This window comes from Lampetra fluviatilis, chromosome 8, assembly GCF_964198595.1.
Source record: "Lampetra fluviatilis chromosome 8, kcLamFluv1.1, whole genome shotgun sequence".
Lineage (NCBI taxonomy): Eukaryota > Metazoa > Chordata > Hyperoartia > Petromyzontiformes > Petromyzontidae > Lampetra > Lampetra fluviatilis.
Window position 1 is genome coordinate 11,817,428 of NC_136282.1, and position 25,845 is coordinate 11,843,272.

The 25,845-nt window shown below is 47.4% G+C and overlaps 1 protein-coding gene and 1 pseudogene across 2 annotated transcripts in view; one reads left to right on the forward strand and one right to left on the reverse strand.

Moving 5' to 3' along the window:
• Nucleotides 1-4,545: 4,545 nt before the first annotated feature.
• Nucleotides 4,546-25,845, forward strand: part of LOC144933884 (rab-like protein 2A) — a 75,834-nt gene continuing 54,534 nt past the window's right edge. The window contains exons 1-8 of one of the 2 annotated variants that reach the window (XM_078859167.1): nt 4,546-4,670; nt 6,837-6,866; nt 7,586-7,665; nt 7,848-7,927; nt 8,264-8,375; nt 8,485-8,582; nt 9,079-9,162; nt 10,309-10,371. In XM_078859167.1, coding sequence (XP_078715293.1) covers nt 4,585-4,670; nt 6,837-6,866; nt 7,586-7,665; nt 7,848-7,927; nt 8,264-8,375; nt 8,485-8,582; nt 9,079-9,162; nt 10,309-10,371 — 633 coding nt within the window. In that variant the 5' untranslated portion in view covers nt 4,546-4,584. Of the gene's footprint in view, nt 4,671-6,836; nt 6,867-7,585; nt 7,666-7,847; nt 7,928-8,263; nt 8,376-8,484; nt 8,583-9,078; nt 9,163-10,308; nt 11,125-25,845 lie in introns of those variants that run through there. The other variant, XM_078859166.1, reaches the window with a different exon arrangement.
• Nucleotides 14,100-15,063, reverse strand: LOC144933986 (glycoprotein-N-acetylgalactosamine 3-beta-galactosyltransferase 1 pseudogene; annotated as a pseudogene).

Here is a 25,845-nt window from a genome sequence, read left to right on the forward strand (position 1 = left end):
GAGCAGCAATGTCAATGCAGCAGCAATGTCAATGCAGCAGCAATGCCAATGCAGCAACAATGCAGCAGCAATGCCAATGCAGCAGCAATGCCAATGGAGCAACAATGCCAATGGAGCAACAATGCCAATGCAGCACCAATGCCAATGCAGCAGCAAAGGGCCGCCAGGAAATCCGATCGCCTTCGAATGATCCGATTGGTGGCAGTCGTTGACGATGCGTGGCAAGGTCTGAGATGTGGCAGCCACCACAGTCACAAACTGAACTTCTCGTTAAGTTTCCATTCGTGTAGAAAGTGCCCCCACATCTTCCATGGAGTGTCCCGATCCGATTCAAAGAGGACCCAGTATCTTCCTCGGTAGATCAGATCCCGGTTGGAGGATGTTGGGGTCGCTGATGATGGATTTCTGCAGCTCCATCGTCATCAGCGTTCATTGCAGACGACTGAAAGATAACGTTTTGCAAGCGGCGCGCATTTGAGCGCTACGATAGTGATCGTTGTCGCCAGGGTCACAATCCTGCCACTCTCCTCGTGCCCTTGTTGACCCAGCTCCTACCCCCCACACCTGCCCCCCACCAAAGATCCCCCGTGTAACCTTTAACAGACTGTTGGGGCAAGTGCTGTTCGCAAGTAGCAGCACCCTATGAAATCGATACGGCACACGGCACACGACGGGGTGGGTGACCAGCATCACGCCTTTGACTCCCCAGTGGCGATGTTTACACACCGTACCAGGTACTCATTTAAGGCTGAGTCGACCTGGGGGAAAGGGGGTGGGACTGTGCAGCACCGGTTCGGATAATCGTCACCGGTGTTGGCCGTGAGTGGGTATCGAACTCGGGTGGCAGGGTTCGCAGCGCAGGCGCGCTCACCGCTACACCACCTCGCACACCCCAATGCCATTCACAGCTAAGTGACGGTAACGTCACCACGGCGCCTGTGCCAGGCCAGGTGCACTTTGAGGCCACGTGAAATGTCGAAGGCTCTCTGACAGAAGGTCTCGGGACAGACCCAGCAGGTGCCATGGGTTGGCTGACTGAGATGACCGGTAGATGTACCCACCAGCTGTGCCCGCTACTGTGCCAGGCTAGGTGCAGGAGGAGGTCTCGGGACAGACCCAGCAGGTGCCATGGGTTGGCTGACTGAGATGACCGGTAGATGCACCACCAGCTGTGCCCGCTACTGTGCCAGGCTAGGTGCAGAAGGTCTCGGGACAGCCTCAGCAGGTGCCATGGGTTGGCTGACTGAGATGACTGGTAGATGCACCACCAGCTATACCCTATGCCAAATTGCTGTATTCTAGCCGCCCGGCACTCCGCTCGTTGTTGTGAGCGTCGCTCCTCTGCCCTCCGTTGTTGCTGGAGCACGACTCCCTGCAATTGCCCAGTAGCGGCGTCCTTCACGAGCCTCCTTCATAGAGGTTGATATTAAGACACCGCTGGTACCAGTCATCAGCAAGTCCACTCAGCTCCACATCCTGCCGAACCGCATCAGCTCCATCTCTTCTCCAGCCCGTGTCGTGCCCGTTTAGCCCCCCTCTATGCGGCCAAACAGAAGCTGCTTGGGCATGCGGTGGCTGGGCATGCGAAGGAGCTCACCGATGGGGATGTGTCCAGATCATTCAAGGATTTGTGAGCTCCTCACACAATCCAGCCTGGTTAAACCCAGGATGGATCGTAGGCAGGCCCAGCTTGAATGTTTGAAACCGGCGAAGATGTTCCGTTAGAGGGGTCCACGTTTCGCAAGCATAGATAAGGGAGGGCATGGCCGTGGCCGAGAAGACCCGAAGCTTCGTGTGGAGCGACAGACCAGGTAGCTTCCACACAGCATTACGCAGCTGATTAAAATATAATGCCGCTCGACTAATTCGGAGTGAGACCTCTGCTGTCCCACACACCCCCACCTCCCACACCGCCACACGCCCCCTACACTCCCCACACCTCCCACCCACCTCCCACCTCCCATCCCTCCCCACTCTCATCCCCACCTCCCACCCACTCCACTCTCACACCCCCCACCTCCCACACCTTCCCACTCTCACCCCCACCTCCCACCCACCCCACTCTCACTCCTCCCACCCCACCTCCCACTCCCCCACCTCCCACACCACTCTCACACCTCCCACACCTCCCACACCTCCCCACTCCCACTCCCCCACCTCCCACCCCACTCTCACACCTCCCACACCTTCCCACTCTCACCCACCACCTCCCACACCTTCCCATTCTCACCCCATCTCCCCCACTCCCACACCCCGCACCCCACCTCCCACCGTGCCCCCATTTCCCCCGCCCTTACCCGGCCACCCACCCCTCGTGGCCAGGGCAACCAAAGGTCCCTTCCAAACACCCTCATCTCAGAATCGGAATTGTTTAGTTATTTATCCTGGAGGAATTGGATGAGCGCTAAAGCTCTTTAAGCACAGATGTCCAATGGGGGCGGGTCATAACGTTACAACAGCAAACAATGAAAAAAACACACACAATAGGATTCCAAAGTACAGGGTGCTTCAACATTTTTTTTAACACTTCTATGGGACTATCGTCTTTATTGAAAAAAAAAGAACGGAAATAACACATAAACACGATAACAAATGTATGTTAATAGCTTCAAAAAGTCTCTACTTCGCCATAATTGTCAACATGTGACTGGAATCTTCTCCAGGTGGTCTCCAGAGCCCGGAGGCACATTTTTTTGTGGTATTGTTGCCAATTCTCGGAAATGTTCACATTTTTTTGAAGCGCCCTTTATAGGAAGGCTAAACCATATATTAAGCACATAGAGCTGCTACGTTTACACAACATGCGCTGCTGTTACAGTGACACCAGCATTGGTTCAAGCGAGCCTGGTTCTAGCTGCTGGTAATGATGATGAGACGTTGAATGTGGAAACCCAAAACAGAGTTTGCTTGTGTTGCTTAAGCCAATGCTGATGAAATTATGCACTCCATACGTGTCAAGAATGACACCGGGAAACCAACAAAGATATGAGAAAGACATATTCTTGGTTCTTTCGGTAAAGTCACGTAGAAGGGAAATAATAAAAATGAAACATAATAAGATACAATACTCACGACGTTTCGGCCACAACGCAAGCAGCCGTCCTCAGGACCTCAGGACGGCTGCTTGCGTTACCGAAAGAACCAAGAATATGAATCCACGCTGCCACGAAAGCTTTAAATCGAAAAGGAGAAAGACGTTGAATCGGGGAACAAACTCAGATCGGATTTCATATCGAATGTTAGGGAACGTGAGCTCGTGCAGACGGCATGGGTTTGGGGAAGGAACATCTGTCAAAAAATAGCTTTATAGCTAATCGGATTCCTCTAGTGTAAATACTTCTTCTAATTCTGAATGATGGTCGAGGCGAGAGATGGAATGAGAGCCAAGGGAGTATGAGTTCGAAATCGGCTCGCGTGGAGGTGATTGGTGGATTATATTGCATGGCAAGGCGGTGAGAGATGGCGACTGCTTGGAAATGCCATTAGTCCAGCAGTGGATTGATCACGGCTGATGATGGCGGTGCTTAGACCCCCCCCCTCTCCATCCAACTAGAATACTGTACCCGCCATTCCCCACTAAGTGACGGTAACGTCATCGCCTGTGCCAGGCTAGGTGCACTTTGAGGCCACGTGAAGTGTCGAAGATTCGGGAGGTCACGGGACAGATGCACCAGCTGTGCCCCCTTACTGTGCCAACTTGCTCTGTTTTAACCGCCCGGCTGCTGCGCTCGTTGTTGTGAGCGTCGCTCCTCTCCCAACCCCCTCCCCCTTCACCCCCTCCTCCCCCAACCCCTCCCCCAACCCCTCCCTCTTCCCCCACCCCACCTGCCCCCTCCCATTTCCCACACCCCTCCTCCCCCTTCTCCCCCAACCCCCTCCCATTCCTCCCACCCCTCCTCCCCCTCCTCCCCCTTCACCCCCTCCTCCCCCAACCCCTCCCCCAACCCCTCCCTCTTCCCCCACCCCACCTGCCCCCTCCCATTTCCCACACCCCTCCTCCCCCTTCTCCCCCAACCCCCTCCCATTCCTCCCACCCCTCCTCCCCCTCCTCCCCCTTCACCCCCTCCTCCCCCAACCCCTCCCTCTTCCCCCACCCCACCTGCCCCCTCCCATTTCCCACACCCCTCCTCCCCCTTCTCCCCCAACCCCCTCCCATTCCTCCCACCCCTCCTCCCCCTCCTCCCCCTTCTCCCCCTCCCCCATCACCCCTCCCTCTTCCCCCACCCCTCCTCCCCCATCCCCGCTCTCCCAACCCCCCTCCCCCTTTCCGCCACCCCCTCCCCCTTCGCCCAATCCCCTCCCTTTCCCCCATCCCTCCCCCCAGCATTTCCCCCAACCCCACTCCCCCTCCCCCACCCCCATGCAAGATGTCCGCCCCTTTTTGCCAAATTCCTCCTGCCGCGAATAACCCCCCCCGCCCCGCCCCCGTCCGCCCATTCTGCAACGCGATTGGCTTAGACGCGACACCGTCCTCGCGCACGCGCACTCGGATGTCGGTTGGGGGCGGGTGGGGGGGAGGCAGGCGACGGTGTAGGTGGGGGGGGCGCCGTTGCTAGGGGCGACGCGCGGCGGCGGCGGTGAGAAATGGCGGCGATGGAGGCGGACGAGTGCGAGGCGGACGAGCGGGTGAAGATCATCTGCCTGGGCGACAGCGCCGTGGGGAAGTCCAAGTAAAGACGCCCCTCGCGGCTCAGTCTCTCGCCGTTCGGAATTGTGTTGTGTTTTTTTTTAAATGAGAGATTTGGGGCATTGGAGAGAGGGGTGCTTAGGAGCGGTGGCGCTTTGATTAGCGCGCTGCGCTGCGTTGCACGAATCCGGGTTCTCGTATTCCCCGAGCGCTGATAACGTCAGTGGCGAGTGGATTCTGAATGTTTTCTGCGACTAATCGTGATCGGTTCGGTGTTCAATGGGTGCTTATCATATGCAGTGTGCTGGACATACCGATCCCTCGTGTACCCGGCGTTGGCCTAAACTATCCCTACGATGTGGGCCCCTGGATTTGTCTGGGATTTGTGGACTATTTTCTGGCTGTGTAACAACGCATTTGCTACGATTCAACTCTTAACTGCTGGATGAGGTCGTGGGAGTTGCCTGAACGTATCCACCACGCTGGGTTGGCGAAAGTGGGTGGTGATGTTAACTGTGTCAGGGCAACGAGCTATGGTCCGCTGGGTTCTGAGTGCAGTGGTACTCATCACTGCACCACATCATGAACAATATGAAGCCTAAATTTTGATTTAAAGCTTTCGTGACTGCAGGGATTCATATTCTTGGTTCTTTCGGTAAAGTCACGTAGAAGGGAAACAATAAAATAATAATAATATAAAATAACATTCTCACGACGTTTCGACTACAACACAAGCAATCATCCGCAGGTGTGAATCCACAGCAAGAACATTAAAAAAAAAATTGCTGTGGATTTCACACCTGATGATGATTGCTTGTGTTGCAGTCGCAACGTCGTGAGAATTTTTTTTATTGTTGTATATTTGTATTATTTTATTATTTCCCTTCTACGTGACTTTACCGAAAGAACCAAGAATATAATATGAAGCCTATTCGATGAAATCCTACGGGGGGGGGCGGGTGGTGCGAGATTCAGCTTTTGATTATTGGTGAATAAATGTGGCTGCATTTCAAGCAGAAAAAGGATGGGGGCTGTGAGTTAGGAGGTAAAGGACAGAAAAGGGAAATAATAAGGCAACTTCGTCAAGAGACAGAGGCGGAATCGTTTTGTGATAAAAGTATTGAGCGTTTACTGGAACGTGGAAAGGTCTCGGCAGTGCCGATGGCCAGAGAAAATGCATTCCAGACAAAAGGGACAGCACAAGAGAAGAAGCGACCTTGTGTTGAATGGAGGTTGACGAATGGTTCAGCAGAGGACCTTGGTTGCTGGAGCAGGGGGCATGTAGAGGAGGAATGAAGGTAGATTAGTCGGGAGACATAGGCTTTGCTGAGTACACAGAGGATATAATAGTGTGAGGGGGATCTTGTAAGCTTGTGTTGAACTGGATTCCAGTTGACTGTTTGGCGCAGTAGTAAGATTTATCTCATCGAAGTATGAAGGTTGCGAGTAAAACATTTCAGAAAGTTCAATTTTTCAAATAATGCAAGGGCGGGTTACTGAGGTTTTTATTAAACTGGCCACAGGTTTGGTGGTGGTTTACTGAGCCCTTAAGTTGACAAAAGAGTGATAAAATGAGTATCAGTTTGTGAGGCATCAACAGTGTGGTTGTCATGGAGAGATTCACCCCTGTCATAGGAATGTAACATTTCCACCACCGGTGTAAAATGCCCTGCAGGTCGACTGGGAATTAAAAGTGTTAATCGCTGCAATGTGGGGGGGCATACGTGGACACGTGTAGTATTCATGTAAATATCAAATTAATATTTCCACAATAGCAGGTTTCTAAACTCTGTGATAGAGTTAATATGGAGACGTGATAAAAAATAACACTGCTCAGATGCCCAAATTACATAAAGCCAAAACAGGTGAACGCAAAGGATTGCTGCAGGTAAGGATGTGGTGATGGAGAGGGGACATAAAGGATTGAGAATGACTGAAGAAAAAATAAGTGGGGAAGCTGCACAAGATACAGTCATGTTACGCGATTCAAACATTTGACATTTGTATAGGGTCATTGTACTTACATGTTTATGAGTACAAATGGCGTCACTGTGATTGATTTATTGATTTCCTTTATTTAACCAAGTGAGCTCATTGAGATTCATGGCATTATGTTTGTGCTAAAAAGCTTATTTAAACGACGTTAATAATAAAGCATTGTAATAGATTTTCTTGCATTAAAATGTGTGTTATATCTGTTGTTTTTCAGGTTGGTGGAGAGATTTTTAATAGACGGCTAGTATCCTTTGAATTACTTTAGCAGTGTTTATGCGGTCAACTCTATATTTGGAATACTGAACTCTATGGGCTGATTGACCTGTTGATAAATGGACTTTTATGATTTGTGTAAAAAAAATAACCGTGTTCCCTTTTGCAATAATTTTAAAGTATTTAAACTATTTTGGTGCTTTCGTAAAGGTATTGATCTGACCCTGTCTGCTTAATGATATCATATGGAGTCTTGTAAAGGGTGTCCTCGAAATACCAGCCTTATGAAGAGATATAACGTGCCCCGGTTTTGCTTTACTCAACAAACGCTATTTCCGTGAATACCACTTATGCACATTTCCGGCCTGTAATATTATTTCTGGTGCTTTTTTATATGATACAAATATACAATTCTAAATATAAGGAAGGTAGGTGATAGAAAACAACACTGAAACCACCAAAATTCACAGGCCAATTATGGAATGCACATTCGAATGCTACAATCTTACTACCTTAAAACTGGGACTGTCAGCATTGCTTTTATTCAAATTTTGTAGATTTTAGGTGACCCAAAAAAACGTATATGCAGGACACGATATATCTACCCAAGTTATTTCTAGGACGCACTGTTTCAACTCCAGTATTTACAAAAGTATTACTCATCAACTTGTGTTGAAAAATGAATTCGACATCATAATGCATGTTTTTAATGAACAATCATTTTTAATCGCCTTAACAGTTTGATTTCAGTCAACCTCAGCAGCTGTCCACCTATGCGTTAACATTATACAAATACAAGGCTACAGTCGATGATAAAACCGTGTTAGTAGGTGAGTCAGTAGTCAAACAACCCACTTGGTCTGCAGCCATACCGTGAATTTTACATTTTAATATGTGCGCCCATGTACAGATGTATTATTGCAGCACATAGCCACCCATCCGTTTTGAAATCACGTTTCGGTGCATGTGTATTGTGTTGTGATTGTTTTACATTTGGATATCGTCTTTACAGACATCTGGGACACTGCTGGGCAGGAGCGGTTTAGCAGCATGCATCCTTCCTACTATCACAAGGCGCATGCTTGTGTAATGGTAAAGTTGTTCTGTGTTTATTTTTACACATTCACATTGGATTTATACAGTTGAGCCTTATATTGTCCAAATTAAACCTTCACATATCCCACTTATATGCTTCAGCGCTTCACCATCTGTGATCACGATGCTTTTGGACAATTAAGCCAGTCATCTGTAGCCATGCTTATGGTTGGTGTATAATTTAATGCGAGAGTGGTTCTGTGTGATGTTTATGTATTCATGTTTTGTCTTTGTTCAATAGAAGTGTCCAGCTTGAGTGGGTGAGCCTTGCAGAGGCTTTGTGATTGTAAACATCACACCACTGTTTTGTCGACTGCTGGTGTGTGAATGCAGGTGTTTGATGTGCAGAGAAAAATCACGTACAAAAACTTGGCCTCTTGGTACAAAGAGCTGCGTGAGTACAGGCCTGAGATCCCTTGCGTAATAGTGGCCAACAAAATTGACGGTGAGCTCTATGGGTCTCTGCGCACTGCACTGCTTCACGTTAAATGTTTTGAGCTTTTTATCTTCTGCAGCGTGGTGATATGTCGACTTTATAATTTCGTCCCGTGCAGCCGATTATAAAGTCACGCAGAAGAATTTCAACTTTGCCAAAAAACAGGGATTGCCATTTTACTTTGTTTCTGCAGCGGATGGAACCAATGTAGTGAAGGTAAGGCATGTGTATTTCAAACATTTGATCTTGAATTAGAATGCGTTCCTATGACCACTGTTTCATTGCTTTTATGGCTTTATTTTGGTGATTTTCGATACGTTTTTTGGTTTGGCCACGTTTGTTTGTTGTAGTACAGAGTTAGACTGATGGCCTTAATCTAAGTTGTCTTGTGGTTGTTGTTGTTTGACTTGCATCCCACTGGGATTTTTGCACATTTTTGTGTACGGTGCTTTTTCTGCAATATTTGACTGTCTTTTCTTGGATTTTCTGTTTGCACTCAGTCACATATTCACTTTAAGATGTTTTTTGTTCATGTTTTTTGTTTGTTGTGGTTGCACCCGATTCAAGAGCCGAATGGCTCACAGGGCTATACCTAATAAATGAACTTGAACTAATGTAACTTTCATGTCAAGAAAAGCATGCACATTTATGACTTTTTGCAGTGCTGTTTAGTGTGCCACTCACTGCACGGGTTGTGTTTTTGTGTGTTCAGTTGTTCCGTGATGCCATTAAGCTGGCCGTCTCGTATAAACAGAACAGCAAGGACTTCATGGATGAGGTCATGAGGGAGCTTGAGGTGAGGCTGGAGGACCACTCGTAACGTTTCAATGGTTAACCTGAATGATGCAACTAAACAAATATCCACTTATATCACCGCTTCTGTGAAATCACTGTAAGCGCGAAGTTACACTGCATACGAACAAATGCGTAGCCCATCCCTTGTGTTTTACTAAAGGTCCTGTTTTCATATGTGTAAAGGTTAAGTGAGTATTTTTTCCCCGTTTTTAAAATGTCTGTTCACAATCGTGAAAAAATATCACAGGTCCCTGGGGTTAATGTTTTGTATAAGAGGTGGAATAGACTTGAAATGAGGTTTGAAAGCATGATGTACCAATTTTGTCAGTAGGGGGCACGTGTTACATGTGTGTGCCATATACCTTTGCTGGTAAAAATCTAGAATGTAATCATTTTTCAAATACAGTAGCAGCTTAGCCGACTCATACAAGTGTTATATCAGACAGTGTTTTTGATACGAAATTTAAATGTGGCATAAGAGAATAGGGCTAGGTTTATTATATTCAGAGTATTAAAAGGGGTTGGGTTTTAAATCCATTACCCTAGCCATAATTAACACAGATGTTATGTTCTACAGATTTTTTCCAACACTACACTGTATCCAGATGCTCTTCTTTAAACCATTATTTCCTGAAAACAAGCATCAATGAACCTTAACACCTGCCTCACAAGTGCCCTGTATGACCCACAGTCAATTAATACGACAGCCGCATCCGAATGAAAGTAGACTCAGATCTCAATTGCTGTGCTATGTCATTAACTGGATAACAACTTGAGAAAAGTGATGAAGGCACTTTGATTTTCTGCATTTGGTTAAAGTGAGGACAACTGGCACATTACAAATTTGATTTTTTAACACTTAGGCATTCACAACCAATATGAATTAAAACATTTAAGAACAAACCACAACATTTAACAATTAGGAGTTGAATTTAACTTAATTGTTAAATGTTGTGGATTGCTCTTCAACATACAGGTGTGCTGAAGCAAAAACAAATGGTGTGTTTGTTCACGTGACACCTTTATTTATTTGGCTATGTTAGGTAGCGGATGATGTACGACACACATGGCATTGCACTTACCTGACCAGAAAATCAGCTTCTGAATCGATACGATCTCCTTTATTGTATTGTCATTTCTTCTGCAGAATTTTGAGCTGGATTCCAAGGGTGTGTCATCAGAAGAAGATGATAATTCGAAGTCTAAGTAGTATATTTTTTGAAGGGCATAGCTCTGACATTGGTGCAAACGAGCCTTCCTACAAACTTGGGACAAGATCGCTAGACAAGCTGAATGATTTACATCTAAAACATATTTTTAGAATTTTATCTCCTGCTGCTCAAACCAAATGCACCGTGTTGGTTATTCATGTAGTGACTTTCCGTAATGTTTTCATTTCCTGGCAGTTTGTGAAAAAATGCCACGAGTCCTGGGGATTCTTGAAGTGGTTTAAAACCATGTTGTCTCAGTGCAAATATCATGTGTACATCAGTCAAGCACAGGAATTATGTTTTAAAATGTTAAAGTATGTACAGAAACAATTGTGATGTGCCGTGATAGAAAAATATGCATTGTTTGTATTTAATGCAGTTTTAAGTAACGGTGATGAAAAAAAACTGTTGCTTTCTCTATATAACATTCAAATGGTAATTTATGGCAGTATGTAAGTTATTTAACTTTTTAAAAGCAATCCACCAACCGCCAAACATCTAATGCACATTGGTTTGATAATGCACTCCTTGAATACCACTGCTGTAAACAACATTTTTGTTAGAAACCTGTGGATGTTTAAAGGCTATCAAGGTTAGATTGTGTGTTCACTTGGATGTGTTAAAGCCCGTGTACGATGGCAATGTTGAGATCTAGTCATACAGCCATGTTTGTAAATATAATTATATTTTGTGATTGTAATTTATAGGGAGCCATACCCACTAAATATAATAAATGTTTAATCTGAAATAAGTATGATTTTTTTCACGAGTCAATTGTGTAATTAAACATTTGTATTATTCTTTATTCTGTATAACAAGCAGTAGTTAATTCATGGCCATGGCTAACACCATCGGTGAGTGATCGCTGAACTCGTCCTAGGGCACCCCCTTCACCAACCTGCACTGACCAGTGTGGTGAAGTATGTTCAAGGAACCCTCATGACCGAAAGGCATGGAGATGCCTTCAGTTGGTCGTGGTTTATAAAGGGGTATTCATAATTGTTAATATATCCAAAACGAATTACAATGGCAGTGTATAGGAACTTGAGCATTCAGCAGTGGATTGATCATGGCCGATGATGAATCGTTTGTTGCCATTCGTCTTAGGTTGGATGTTCAGTCACTACCAATTCAACAGCAGATAATTTGCCCGTCATCCACCCAACAGCAGAGCTCACCAGTGTCAACACCCCAGCGGTTTGAACCCATTTGACCCTCGGAAATATTATTCATAACAGCCATCTACTGATACATCACTATTTCGAAAAGATGTTTGTGCTGTATGGAAAAGCATGAGATGTATTAATTTAAAAATGCCTACCTTAGTTAAAATTCTCGTGTAAGAATATACAGAAATTATCTATTGTACGTGCTTACCATATAATTTTTGGGTGTGTAATAAGCTAGCCTGAACATTCTTAGCGTTTTCCATTTTTACCAACTTAACTGTCATTCATTGTTACACCCGAAAACCTATGTATAAGCACTTCGCTTCAATCCAAATGAAGAGTGGAATTATGTCAATGCAATCGCATGCAGTAAAAATGTAAGAAAATAACACGCACTATAACCAGCATTACCTTGCGTGCGCCTATAGTGATAGGAAAGTTAACCCCTGACTCTACAAGCTCTCACTGCTGAAGGACCTGATTTCCCACGCTTGGATGGAAACAGTATCTTTTTTTAAATGGAAATTTCATGTTCTATTTATTTATCAGTCCATTTAATCACTTAATTAAATGTTAATTATTCCACACTGGTAAATAGCGAGTGCAGTTGTTCCATCAGCGATATTTTAACTTAAGCAATACAGCGTGCACAGCAGTCAGGGCACGTCTATAATACGAGAGAAGTGTCAATATTTTGTCAACCACTCATTTCATAATTGTAATAGCAATGCCCCCTTATCCAAGAAAGCCTCGATTAACTCTTAAGGCTCTATTTCTGGAGGGTCCAGAAGAAACCGGAGTACCTCGAGGAAACCCATCACGCATGCGAGGGGTGTAACACTCAAAAGCCATACACATAGATTAAAGAATACCTTTCCGTGCTGCCATCTCGCGACCTCTTCGCCCAATCCGATACCACCAGATACTGTATTTCAGGCAGTTTCCTATCAAACTATCAACCCATCAGGTCAGTTTTGCTTCTGAGATTGGTGTTATCGGGGTGAATTCTCGACCAACAGCGGAGCATATGAAACGCATGGACTCATCTCATCCGCCTTAAGGTAAGTCTTTAATTTCCCCAAGACATCATCCCACCACCACAAACGTGAGTCCTTGTGACTGTGTGCAGTGTTTGGTTTGTGCGCGACGTGGCCAAAATCAGGGGGAGGGAAAATGCATGCACATCGTTACTACAATTATGATGAAGCTGTGTCATCACCAGGACTGCTGAATGGCAGCGTTGTTGGGTCCTTTCATAAAGCCTCGACATCTGTCATAATTGCACACTGCCAGACATTGTGGTTTCAAACCTTCACGGTCATCACACCACTCCACACTGCATTGGGTATAGGCACTTACTGTGCTTCGAGTGGTGGAAATCCAACTCATTGATTGAAGCCAGAGGTCGCAAACGGGTTTTGATTCCGTACCCGTACCTGGCCGCACCAGGGTCGCAAATGGGTACCCGGGTAGGGAACGGGTACCCGGCCGGGTACGGGTAGCCGGGTATCGGGTACCCGGTTGCGACATCTGGTTGGAGCTCGTTCACCGTTTTCTTTCCCGCCGTTGTCTAAGACCTTGTCTTAAAGTCCCGGACTCTCTCCCAATCTTAGTTCAGTAAATCCCACCAAAATTAAGAGATTGCGTTGACAGTGACGCATAATCATAAATTGATATTTAAACTCGCCACGTTCGGTATTAGCCAATGCGTTACAACTAAACATACAATAGGTTAACGTTTCGAGTAACTGTCCTTGATAATAAAAAAAACAGCATGTAGGTTGAACAACAGTTGTCAAACGTGATCATATTTAGTCGTTCTTGTTTTTGTGCCGCATTTAAATGACTCGATGCAGATGTTGTATAATGTACAACGCACGCCCAATGCTCACAGGGAGTGGGGGTGCAGTTGCCCCCCCACCCCCAGCTTTTAGACAGGATGACAAACCACATGAGGTGCCCCCCCCATATACTATTGAATGCCCCCCCCCCTGTCACCTCGATTTGCTACTCAACATTGCCCCCACCATAGCCACAGATCCTTCTAACTTCGACATCGTTCGAATGTGTTTCAAATAAGTAATATTTGAAAAACTTTTAAAAACACGCTTTAATGAAATGTACCGTACTAGTAATGACAGAACTCCACTACTCCATGAAGTGGCCCCGAAGCTTGACATACAGCCAACATCAGTTGAGCGTGGACAATTAGAGCCAAGCCGAAACATAACATATAAAAATAATGTTATTTTTTTTAATGATAGAATATAGCATTGTCATCAGTATGACGTAAGTATACCAAGTTTGCAGTCGATACCACATTGGGAAGTGGGTTAAAATTGAGTTACAAGATTTGAGGATACAACAACAGACAGAGTGAGTTAAAAGAAAGCGTGTAAAAAGAATAAAAAAGCGTGTAATAAAAACAACGTGTCGCCTCGTCCTCCTCCTCCGTGCTACGTTTTCACGAACCATTTGTTCAACGTGCTCTGTTGGTCAGCAAAACAAACAAAAAATGGTCCTCTGGGCCGTTGCAGAACTGAGCGTCGTGGCTTTTGACCTCGATTTCGAGTCCAGTCAAACGTCTTCAGGATCGGCGGGCATCTCCGCCGTGTATCGATACGCGTAGCCGTACGGCCGAAGTCGATGCACCAGGTACTCGAGAACGTGCATGTAGCTCGGCCTCACGTAGTGGAAGGACACGGGGTAGTCCGAGCAGCACTGGGGACCTCTCACGGCCCGGTGGTAGCTGTACCTCCAGTACCAAGAGCTGTTGGAGATGAAGTCACGCACCAGGAGCTTTTCGGGCACAAACGGGTGGAAGGTCTCGCGGCCGACGGAGTCCCTCGAGTCGCCGAAAGCCACGCCGACCTTCTCCAAGCAGACCCCGACGGCCACATCCTCGGCCAGGCTAACCTGCCCGCACCGACCCGACCCGAAGCCGTCGGCAGCCAGAACGAGAGCGGCCCTGCTGAGCACGTACCCGGCGCCACCGCTCATGAAGCTCCTGTTGTGCCGGTCCTTGAAGCGACGGCCAAAGTAGACGGGTCTTCGGGCCGAATGAGCGCTCAGCAAGAGGCGGAGGTTGTCCACCAGCACGTACGTGTCGTCGTCCGCCTTCAAGAACCAGTCGGCGTCGTCGACGTGATGCTCGCGGAGATAGAGGATGGCCTTGGTTGTCTTCCAGTAGAGGTGCTGACGCCCTTCCTCGGTGCCGAGACCCACGGCGGGGAACTCCGCGTCATCGACGGAGCTCAGGAAGAGCACGCGGTCGCAGGCGCGTGTCCAAGTGTCGCGCTGATGTCGCGCTCTGTTCTCGACGTTTTGGGGGCATGTCACGACCCAGCAGAGGACGCGGACGCGCGCGCGGAGCTCCCGCAGAGTGTCGTGTCGCGCCGACTCACGGGGTGTCACGGCCACGTCGAGGCTCGTGGGAGCCAGCAGGAAGATGTAGGTCAGGCAGAAGCCGACGTTCACGCCGAGGAGAAGCGCCAGCGAGGGGGGGCGGCGAGGCCCGATCATGGCACCCGGCTGAGAGGTTCTGTCGCGGGTCTTCAACGCAGAGCGCCACCATCGCTGCAGTTCGCGTTGGCGTCGTCGAGTGCTCGCGGTTTTCCGCCGTGATGATCGCACTCACGGATACGCCTCCGCGCTTGCGTGTGTGTTTGTGTGTGTGTTGGGAGTATTTTTTTTTAATCTAGATTGAGTATTTGTTTTTTAGTTCTATTTAAATCGCGGAATGCTCAGCACAAAGCCGCCAAGCGGCCAGCAACCAACGGCGCTATCGAAGAGTGCAATTGATCTTCTTGGTTCTTTCGGTAAAGTCACGTAGAAGGGAAATAATAAAATGTGTTTTATTTTTATTATTTTATTATTTCCCTTCTACGCGACTTTACCGAAAGAACCAAGATGATGAATCCCTGCAGTCACGACAGCTTTAAATCGAAAGTGTAATTGATGCGAGTTAATAACATTTCTTGAATTGAGAAAAGTCTCTAAAGAACTTTTGGTGGGAGGTGTGGGGGGGGCGACGAACAGCAGGATACTTCAAAGTGTGAGCAGTGCGAAGAGCGAGTAGCCTTGTGTGTCTGTCACGCGGACGAGAATAAAAAAAAAACCCTCTGCTGCGTAGACTCGTCTCTGGGCTTCATGGTCACAAACCCCACCACCAAACCAGAACAATCGCTGCAAACCCCTGCAGGGGTTGATGGCTTTAAGTGGCCTCGAGGAATGCAGCGGTACCTGCTGGCCTGACACGCGTCAACCAGTTTGAATTCATCACGAGTACAGTGTGTCCTCAAAGTAACGTGGGCGGATGTATGTCGGGAGAGAGGGTTGCTGGGATCCCTACACTCACGTCTCTATTTTTCAATGATAGAATGTCACAATTCCGAACGTCAAACTGAACAGAGCGCAAAGCAATAAAGACATTTGCTTTTATCCGCAACGCAGCCACATTAAGCGTCTCGTGCCAGGCAAGGCCCCCAGTTTTAGCTCGGTTATTCTACGGAAACACTACCGCAGCATTGGATTATTATTTTCATTTTTGGCTCGTGATATTTGGTGTACGTGTGCTGAACTTATTTTGCACCGTACGGATTTCGTTGTGGGGTTTTTTGTTGTATGTAACCTTCATTTGATATTGATGTGACACGATGCATTTACAATACATTGATATAACGTTCAAATAAATCCGTGCATTTTTATTTTTTGCCACAGTTACTGGGCTCAGCCCAATGGCGAAAACGTCAAGCAGCCAAATAACATTACAAGCTGGAAATTGGCACCCTGAATTAGCACGGTGTTTCGAGGACACACTATTATACGTACAGAACGCGTGAAGGTAACGATGCACATAGGGCAGTCATTAACCCAGTCCGCACGCAACGTTGGGTCAACGTTGCACTTTTCCTGGGCGAGGAGTGGAATTGCCGGAGACCTCGATTATTCGTTCGTTTCTCAGTCCGCTTGTCCTGGTGAGGGTCGCGGCTGCAGCGTGTTTAGTAGTGGCGGTCCAGACCTCCTTTTTCCCTGGCGACAGACTCTAGCTCGCCATTACTATACACTATTACACAATACATTACTATTGACTACTATACACTACACTATACACTACACTGCTATACACGGACTCGAGCTCTTCCTGGGGAATTCCCAGGCGTTCCCAGACCAGCTGAGCCGGCCCCGGGGTGTTCGCTCAGACCTCGATTGTGTGTTTTTTTTTAGTTAATAGTCACGTCGCCAACACTATTTGCTTTGGCGGAAATTTCAAGAAACACGGAACTTACATTTCCATGAAAATTCCACGAAAAGTAGCCCGTGCTTGGCCAAAGGCGTGTGCATGCTGTAGTGTAAATGCAACATCAGCCAAATGGTGAAGGTTTTGACATTTAATTTCACCTGCAATATTTCACGACTCTCAGACACATCTTTCACGAGAAACCCACGGGGCGATTCAACTGAGAACGACATCGTAGGGCGAAAAAAAAACCTAAATGTTCGTTCACTTCAGTACGGGTCAACACCCACTGGCGACGAGACAGATCTCCATGTAGCCCTCAACATGCTGTTGTGGCAAGTGTCCTTAGAGAGTGGACCTATTCGGGTAAGAACGGTACACGAGGGCAGTGGTGTTGGTTAGACCACGCCTGACCGACTTTGATGTTTACTTGATGCTGATGTTTTACAAAATCCGCACCAGGTTATTGATTTAAGGCTGAGTCGTATGCGCGTATGTTGAACTTCTTTCGCACCGTACATAGCCACACGTACTAACGGGGGTGCGGGGGATGGAGAACAAACTGAAAAACAAAAGGCAGTTTTAAAGAAATGAGTCGTTCTAATGGAGGCCCAGGACCGGGTTTGTTTTCACTCGCTAATGATGTTAGCCATGGTCAGGAATCGAACTCGTGGTTCACTGGGTTTGTAGCGCAGCGCGCTAACCACTACGAGACCCATCCACACACCGTGACAAAGACAAAGATCCCCGTATATAGCCTGTTGGAGGAAATTCTGTTGGTGATCACCACCTATTAATGTCCATTTCACACTGGGACGGACACACAAACACGCACATGAGATACATCTGATGTACTGTTAGGATGCGTAAAATGCTCACTGGGGATCAACTATTAAGCCCGCATGAACTCAGAAATCACGCAGCTGGGGTGAACGTCTCATCAGCTGCATGCCTCGTGTGACTCTTGCTATGCTCTCACGGGGAAAAAATCATGCTATGCATGCAAAACGAAGCGTTGGAAGGTTATTACAATGTCATTGCTTCTTTTACGAAGTATACATACATATTATATAACACGTAGGCTTTGCGAACAATATTACGATTCATAATTATGGATTGCTATTCAACATAACGCTGTGTTGAAGTGGTAATACATTGGTACGTTTGTTCACGTGGCAACTGTATAATAATTTACACTTCTAAAACACCTTTCACCTGGAGATCACAAGGCGCTGTACAAAACACACACAGTCGGGTGGAGAGTGGTGTACGACACACATTTTTTTTAGATTTGAAGCTTTCGTGACTGCAAGGATTCAAATTCTTAGGTTTTTTCGGTAAAGCCACGTAGGTAAAAAATAAAAATTAATAAAAGTAAAATAAAAATAAAATAAAAAGCAAGACGTTTCGGAGGCAACACAAGCTTCCGTCTTCAGGTGGAACCGTCACAGCTATCGTGCTGTGACGCGATCTAAACCCAAAAACGTTGATTATGAATATAAATGTGTCGTTAAACCCGCCACCACCCGGCACAGCCAATTTAGTAAGGTTTGTTCACGTAAGCAGAACGTGCCAATGTGTTACAAGTACAGCACACCCGTGTGTTGGAGAGCAAAGCTACAACATTTACAATCTGAGTACGACGTTTCGCCAGTAATTACAACTAGCTTCATCAGGCGACAGCCAGATTTGTGGATACATCCTCGTGTTTCGTTCCTTAAATAGATGAGTAGATTTCGATTTAAAGCTTTCGTGACTGCAGGGATTCATCTTCTTGGTTCTTTCGGTAAAGTCACGTAGAAGGGAAGTAATAAAATAATAAAAATAAAACATAATAAAACAATTCTCACGACGTTTCGGCCACAACGCAAGCAGCCATCCTCAGGCGAAGAATGAAACACCCCAAGCTTGGAGCGTATATTTAAGCTGGGTTAGAGGGGGGGGAGGTGGGAAGAAGAGCGCCTAAACAAAATAATTTGCATATCAAGAGGAATTCAGCATATGGAAAATGCGTAGGAGGTGGGCGGGGGGGGTTCCAAATCAATACTATGCCCGTGCATTATGCAGGATTAGCAGCATCAAAGGGGGGGGGGGGAAGTGGGGGAGCATTAACAAAGGAAAGGAATGTTAATAGTATGTAGCTGTAGTTACTAAACAACCACGTAAAAAACTACAAAGGTGATGGTCTCAAGACCCTTACCTTACCCTACATTGCTGGGGTCACAAAAAAGATCTCCAAAATCCTGATTAAACACAAGATCCAGGTCCGATTCAACACAGTACATAAAATCCGTGATCTGGTACCGTCTGTAAAAGATGTGGTTCCAGACATACAGTACCCTGGTGTCTACAAACTAAGTTGCCTCTGTGGTAGCAGTTACATTGGGGAAACCAAACGACATGTCTCGGACCGCATCCGTGAACATAAAGCTGACCTGAAACACTGTAGGACAAACACCTCAGCCGTGGCAGATCACTGTTACAACTCAGTGGGCTCACATGACATTGACTTCTCCAAGACAGAGGTTCTCTGCAAGCCATCTGGCTATCATGAGAGATTCGTACATGAGGCGATCCACATTTACAAACACAGAGACAATTTTAACCGAGAAGATGGATTCTGGCTTAGCAATCACTGGAAGGACGTAATAAACCATTTTGATACACATTAGGGTGGGTAGAATAATACATAGTGTTATATTAAAAATGTATAAGGTATAGGGTGGTTTATAGCAATACAGTATGTAATTTAATGTTGGTTTTGCCTATGGAAGTATATAGTACGGTATAGACGCGTGTGATGTAAGAGAATAAAGTTTAGATGGAAGCATATTATATAATTTTTTACAACGTAGAATTTTTCATGTATTACTTACTGTTAGTAACTCAGCTTATTGTAGAGTATAGTAAGTTTTACTGATGATGCTATGTAGTTTATACTTTAGTTTGTCATGCAGTTTATACTGTAGTTTTTTACGTGGTTGTTTAGTAACTACAGCTACATACTATTAACATTCCTTTCCTTTGTTAATGCTCCCCCACTTCCCCCCCCCCCCCTTTGATGCTGCTAATCCTGCATAATGCACGGGCATAGTATTGATTTGGAACCCCCCCCCGCCCACCTCCTACGCATTTTCCATATGCTGGAATTCCTCTTGATATGCAAATTATTTTGTTTAGGCGCTCTTCTTCCCACCTCCCCCCCCTCTAACCCAGCTTAAATATACGCTCCAAGCTTGGGGTGTTTCATTCTTCGCCTGAGGATGGCTGCTTGCGTTGTGGCCGAAACGTCGTGAGAATTGTTTTATTATGTTTTTATTTTTATTATTTTATTACTTCCCTTCTACGTGACTTTACCGAAAGAACCAAGAAGATGAGTAGATGTAAAGGCATCACTTGTGAGCTCTTCTAACCCCAAAAAACTTGTATTATGGATGACATTATCGGCCAGTTCGTAAATCGCACCCTTACATTTGTATTATTATAATTATTTGTTTCACCAGTAAGCTCATTTACAGGTGCTAGGTGGATTATTAACATCGCACGATCGCGACGGATTGCAACGGCTGAGTGAGACCATCCAACAGTTGACTGGCCATGGCTTCTTGTGATGATGATGAATATTCGCAATGTCTGTGGTGAGACATAGAGAGCAACAATTGGCAGATCCACCCGGCTGCATGCGAGATATACGCCGTACAGTGTATATATATACACACACCTGTCAGATTATTCTAATGAAAAATGAAATATCTTTCGAATTATTGTTGCAGTACGCTGTGCGGACGCCTTCCTCCACTCGACAGTGCAGGAGGGTGGCGAGGTAGGGGGGGGATACTTTCCAGAGCTGAGCCCCGGGCAGCTCCGGGCAGCTCCGGCTGAAAATAAATCCCCAGGGTGACCTAATTTCCCCCAAATTACAGTTAGCTGGAGCCCGTAGAGACGCGCTACGTTTGAAATCTCACGGATTAAGTTCGTTGCAGACGGGAGAGAAATCGTATTCGAACGTAAAATCAGCTCGTTGGAATAACGCCCAGTGCGCAAGCACAGCCCTTTCGTCAATCCACTGCTGGATGAGAGCCCCCCCCCCTCACGAATTCCACACCTCGTGGGGTATTACAGTATTTGACTATAAGGTGATGCTTGGTCATTGCGGGTTGGTGAAGGCGGGGAGCGCAGTATAGCATCCGGTACATAGAAGCACTGTACCTGTACAACAATAGCGTTTGCCGCACTGCCTCCTTCCTGCTACGAAATACAACGTTGCCCCCCCCCCACCCGCAAAGCCGCCTACAACAGCTGTACGGTGCGAAAGAAGTTCAACATACATGTTCACGGTGGCGGCGTCGGTCGGCCATCCCAGATGTCGTCCGAGCTCAACCTTACCCTAGCTCCCGAAATGTGACCACATCGGGTTCGTTCCGGGTGTCAATTGTTCACGAGGCCAATCGTCTGCTCTGCAATCTGTTCACCGAGAAATAATTTAAAGTTTCACTGCGAAACAAATGTCGCAGACAGCGGTGGAGGTCAACACGCTCGCTCAAACTCGCCTCCTCCCAGGCAATTGGTCCAATTAGTCTCAGGGTATTTTTATGACCACTTCAGCGGTAATTGCGATCCATTGTGTTAATTGCAGAACCGCTGATTACAGACGCGCGCTACGCTCATCTGTATCAATCATGCGGATCGCACGCGCGTACGGAGCCTCGCGCTGTCGGCGAATGCTACCATGCCATTGTGTATATATAGATTTGTGTGTGTGTGTGTGGATAAAGCACACGTGTTCGTTATTAGTATTTTATTATTATTTTATTTCTATTATTACTTTTATTAATTTTAATTTCATTTTTTTACCTACGTGACTTTACCGAAAAAAAAACTAAGAGTATGAATCCTTGCAGTCACGAAAGCTTCAAATCTAGAATTAATGACAATGAACCAGCCTTTTAGCAATCCACCGTTGAAGTGAACGCCTCCACACACCGTAAGGATCATGGTGGTAATTCTAGATTTGAAGCTTTCGTGACTGCAAGGAATCTAAGAATATCATGGTGGTACTTCACCATGCTGCTTGGTTGGGGGGGGGGGACACCATGGGTTGGTGGGGTTGGTGGTTAACACCTTTGCAGGTGTCGCTCGCCGCTGACCGTTAGGGGCCGTCCATAAATGACGTCACGCACGTAGGGGGTGGGGGTCAGACATTTGTGACGATGTGTAACGAGGGGGGGGGGGGGGGTTTGAGAAATGTGACGTCACATCAAAATGTATATTCATTGAGAATGAGGTTCAACGACAACTCAACAGGTAGCCGCGAGTGACTCCGTACGCTTGGGGGTATTGACACCACTCTGTTCTGAGACGGCACAGCTTCCAGCCTCAAGACAACTTGCAGACGACGGAGGCACGACTCGATCCCAGGCGACGACACCAAGCAAGCCCCAAGCCTCCGCTCACGCTGCGATTGATCCTCGCCCGATCCTCATCAGCTCGTCCATCAATAACCACATTACCGGGGAGCCACACTGTCCCGCCATCGCTCCGCACTGTCATTACATATCCACCAGTGGCTAGGTAATGGCTGATGCTACCTAATGGTGGTGGTGGCGGTGATGATGATGCTCCTCTTCTTGGTTCTTTCGGTAAAGTCACGTAGAAGGGAAACAATAAAATAAAAAAATAAAAAAATAAAAAAAACATAATCAAATAATTCTCACGACGTTTCGGCCACAACGCAAGCAGCCGTCCTCAGGTGAAGACCAGGTCTGTCGGGGAGACAGCGTCTGAATGAGATAACATCCGACTCCAACATATTTAATGAATGAAATGAGGTAAAACTGATGGAAAAGCACAGCACAAAATACAGCACCTGTTACGTAACTTTACCGAAAGAACCAAGAAGGAAAAACTAGAGTAGTAGATTATCTACATTTCACCCACATGTTCTACGATTGCTTTGTTCTGCTCAATGTTTGAACATTTTACCAAAAGAAATGACAATATCCGTCATTATGACAAAGCTTTAAATCGAGATGATGCTCCTGCAGCGAGCTGCGCACGCGCGCGGTTCACGCAGCCGCGCCGCTTATTCCGAAGCACTTTGCGCTCGCTGCAGAGGAGGCAATGATCGTGTCGCCGGGGTCACCGTGCGTCCGGGCGGTGACCTAATTGGAACAGCTGATGGGCGACAGCGGGAGCGTAACGTTGTCTTCAAGGGACGCGCGGTCGCTGCTTGCCTCGGAAGAGAGTTGGCTCCAACAGCCAACGTCAATTCTCTGTGTGTGCCTATGGGGCCGTCCATAAATGACGTCACGCACCTGGGGGGGGGGTGTCAAACATTTGTGGCGATGTGTGACGAGGGGGCGAGGGGGGGTTGAGAAATGTGACGTCACATCAAAATGCGCGACTTTAAATAAATATGTAATTGTTATAACAACACTAATTGTTATAATAACACTCCTACAACATCAGAGTGCAGCGTAACATTAAACACGCACTACAATGACAATGGTTGAAAGGGATTTGAAGCATGTTTTATTTTAAAAATGGAAATATGTTTTTTTGGGGGGGGGGGGGGGGGGGCAGAGCTTTGTGACGTCATATTTGAGGGGGGTCTGACTTTTTGTGACGCCGTGTTACGAGGGGGGGGGGGGGCAAAAATCGTCCAAAATCGCGTGACGTCATTTATGGACGGCCCTTATTGCGGTGTGTGTGGGTGTGTTAGGGTAGCGGTCAGCGTGCTCCGTTACGACTCCCGGCCTCCTGGGTTCCATTCCCGGCCACGGCTATGAGTGGTGAATGGTTCCTGCTCGCTAACAGCACTTGCCCCAATGACCTCCGTGAAAGTAAACTCGGATTATATTCGTGCATGTGATTGTACGCGTGTATGCGTGTTGTTTCCCATGCGTGTGTGTGTTTATATATATGCAGAGTTGTTAGCGTATTGCGCTACGAACAAAGGTGTCGATTTCCACCCACGGCGCGTCATGATGAGTGGTATCTGGTGCGATGTGTCAACATCGGGACGTTGGAAGTGTTTTTTCGGCCACACCACCATCTCGTGCGCCGTGCCAGGCTTCATAGGTGCCCGCTAACAGCTCTTGCCCCGACAGCCTGATGAGGCTATACGGGCAAGCTTAGTTTCTGTTCGTGTATGTGGGGAGCGGTGGTGTAGCGGTTAGTGCGCTACGCTACGAACCCGGCGTCCCGAGTTCTATTCGAGCTCACGGCCAACACCAAGTGACGATTATCTGCACCGGTTCTGGGTATCCCCTAGGTCGACTCAGTCTCAAATGAGTACCTGTTGCGGTACGTACACATCGCCACTAGGGAGACAAAGGCGGCCGGGCGTGGTGTTGGCCACCCACCCCCTCGTGTGCCGTACTGGTCTTCATAGGTGCTCGCTAACAGCACTTGCCCCAAACAGTCTATTAAGACTATACGGGGGGCCTTTAGATGCATACGCGTGGTTTCTTTCGTGTGAAATGCATTGGAGACGTGCACATGGTAAATACTGCACCGTCTGGCGGTTACGGTGACTTGAAGTGGGACAATGGGCGACGGCGAATTGGCCACCAAACTGCGAGAACACGGGAGAGCGTGAGAGATGAGCGTGAGAGATGAGCGTGAGAGAGAGAGAGCGTGAGAGATGAGCGTGAGAAATGAGCGTGAGAGAGTGAGTGTGAGAGAGTGAGTGTGAGAGAGAGAGAGCGTGAGAGATGAGCGTGAGAAATGAGCGTGAGAGAGTGAGTGTGAGAGATGAGCGTGAGAAATGAGCGTGAGAGATGAGCGTGAGAGAGAGAGAGCGTGAGAAATGAGCGTGAGCGTGAGAGAGTGAGTGTGAGAAATGAGTGTGAGAGATGAGCGTGAGAGATGAGAGAGAGAGAGCGTGAGAGATGAGCGTGAGAAATGAGCGTGAGAAATGAGCGTGAGAGAGAGAGCGTGAGAGAGAGAGAGCGTGAGAGAGAGAGAGAGATTGGCAGGGAGGGAGAGCGTCAGAGTGAGGTGAGTGCGTGAGGAGTGAGGACTGAAATGGAACGGAGGGAGAGAGCGCGAGAGAGTGAGCGTAAGGGCGAACGTGAGAGGGAGTGAGAAAGATAGGAAGAGAAAGAGAGAACGAGAGAAACATAGGAATGAGCGTGAGAGCGAGCGAGGCAGCTCGTGAGATCGTGAGAGAGAGATGGAGAGAGCACGAGGAGAGTGAGAGAGGCAATGCAACGGAGGGGAGGAGGCGGTAATTTTTGGCCACCCTGAGACGGGAGAGACGCGGTTCCTCTATTGGGATTTCAAAGCTTTCCTGGTGCAGCCTCATTATGGGCTCCATGCGCCGTCGCCCTGGTGATGCCGCAGTTGCCGTGGCGACAGCTCCTGGGCACCGTGACACGGGCAGCCCTACCGGTGGTGGCTGACGCTTAAACACACAAACAGGAGGCGCGCAGAGAGTTCGTCGCGCGCGTTACGTGCGCACGCATCGCCACCGTCGTCCTCAGCGAGCAGCCGTGGTGTATCCACTGCTCGATGAAGGCCTCTTCAAAGCCGTCAACCATCTCGCACGGTCCTGTGATGTGACGATCCACACGAGATGATTTAAATCGCTCCGTCTCGGCAGCGGACGCAGATTCGGGGGCCGCGTTTCTCAGCCCCGTGGCTGCCACTCCGTGGTTAGCCTCGACCCACGGGTCATCATTAACTTTTAGCCACCGTGTGCTGCACAAGCCCATTTTGTGGTGCAATACTGGAGGAGAGTGTGTCACGCAAGGTTCGCATCTCGCTCAGCGTAAGGCCGTGTTGATAATCATGCCCCTCGTGTATTTGTGGACCATTTTCACTGTACGTATATGAATACTTTTCAAGAGGGCCCTGTCACTGGGGATTGTTTGACTCGTGATAATAATTCGGACCACTCAGAGGCGCAATGAGGGAAACGCAGACGAACGGGAAGGCAGCGGCGAGGCGGTGAGCCGGCGATAGCAACAATTTCCCAAGCTCTGCGGTCCTCTACATATTAAGAATCTTTTTTTGCCAATTACTGAATATTTACTTGTGGGAGGAAAACGGCTGGTCAACGC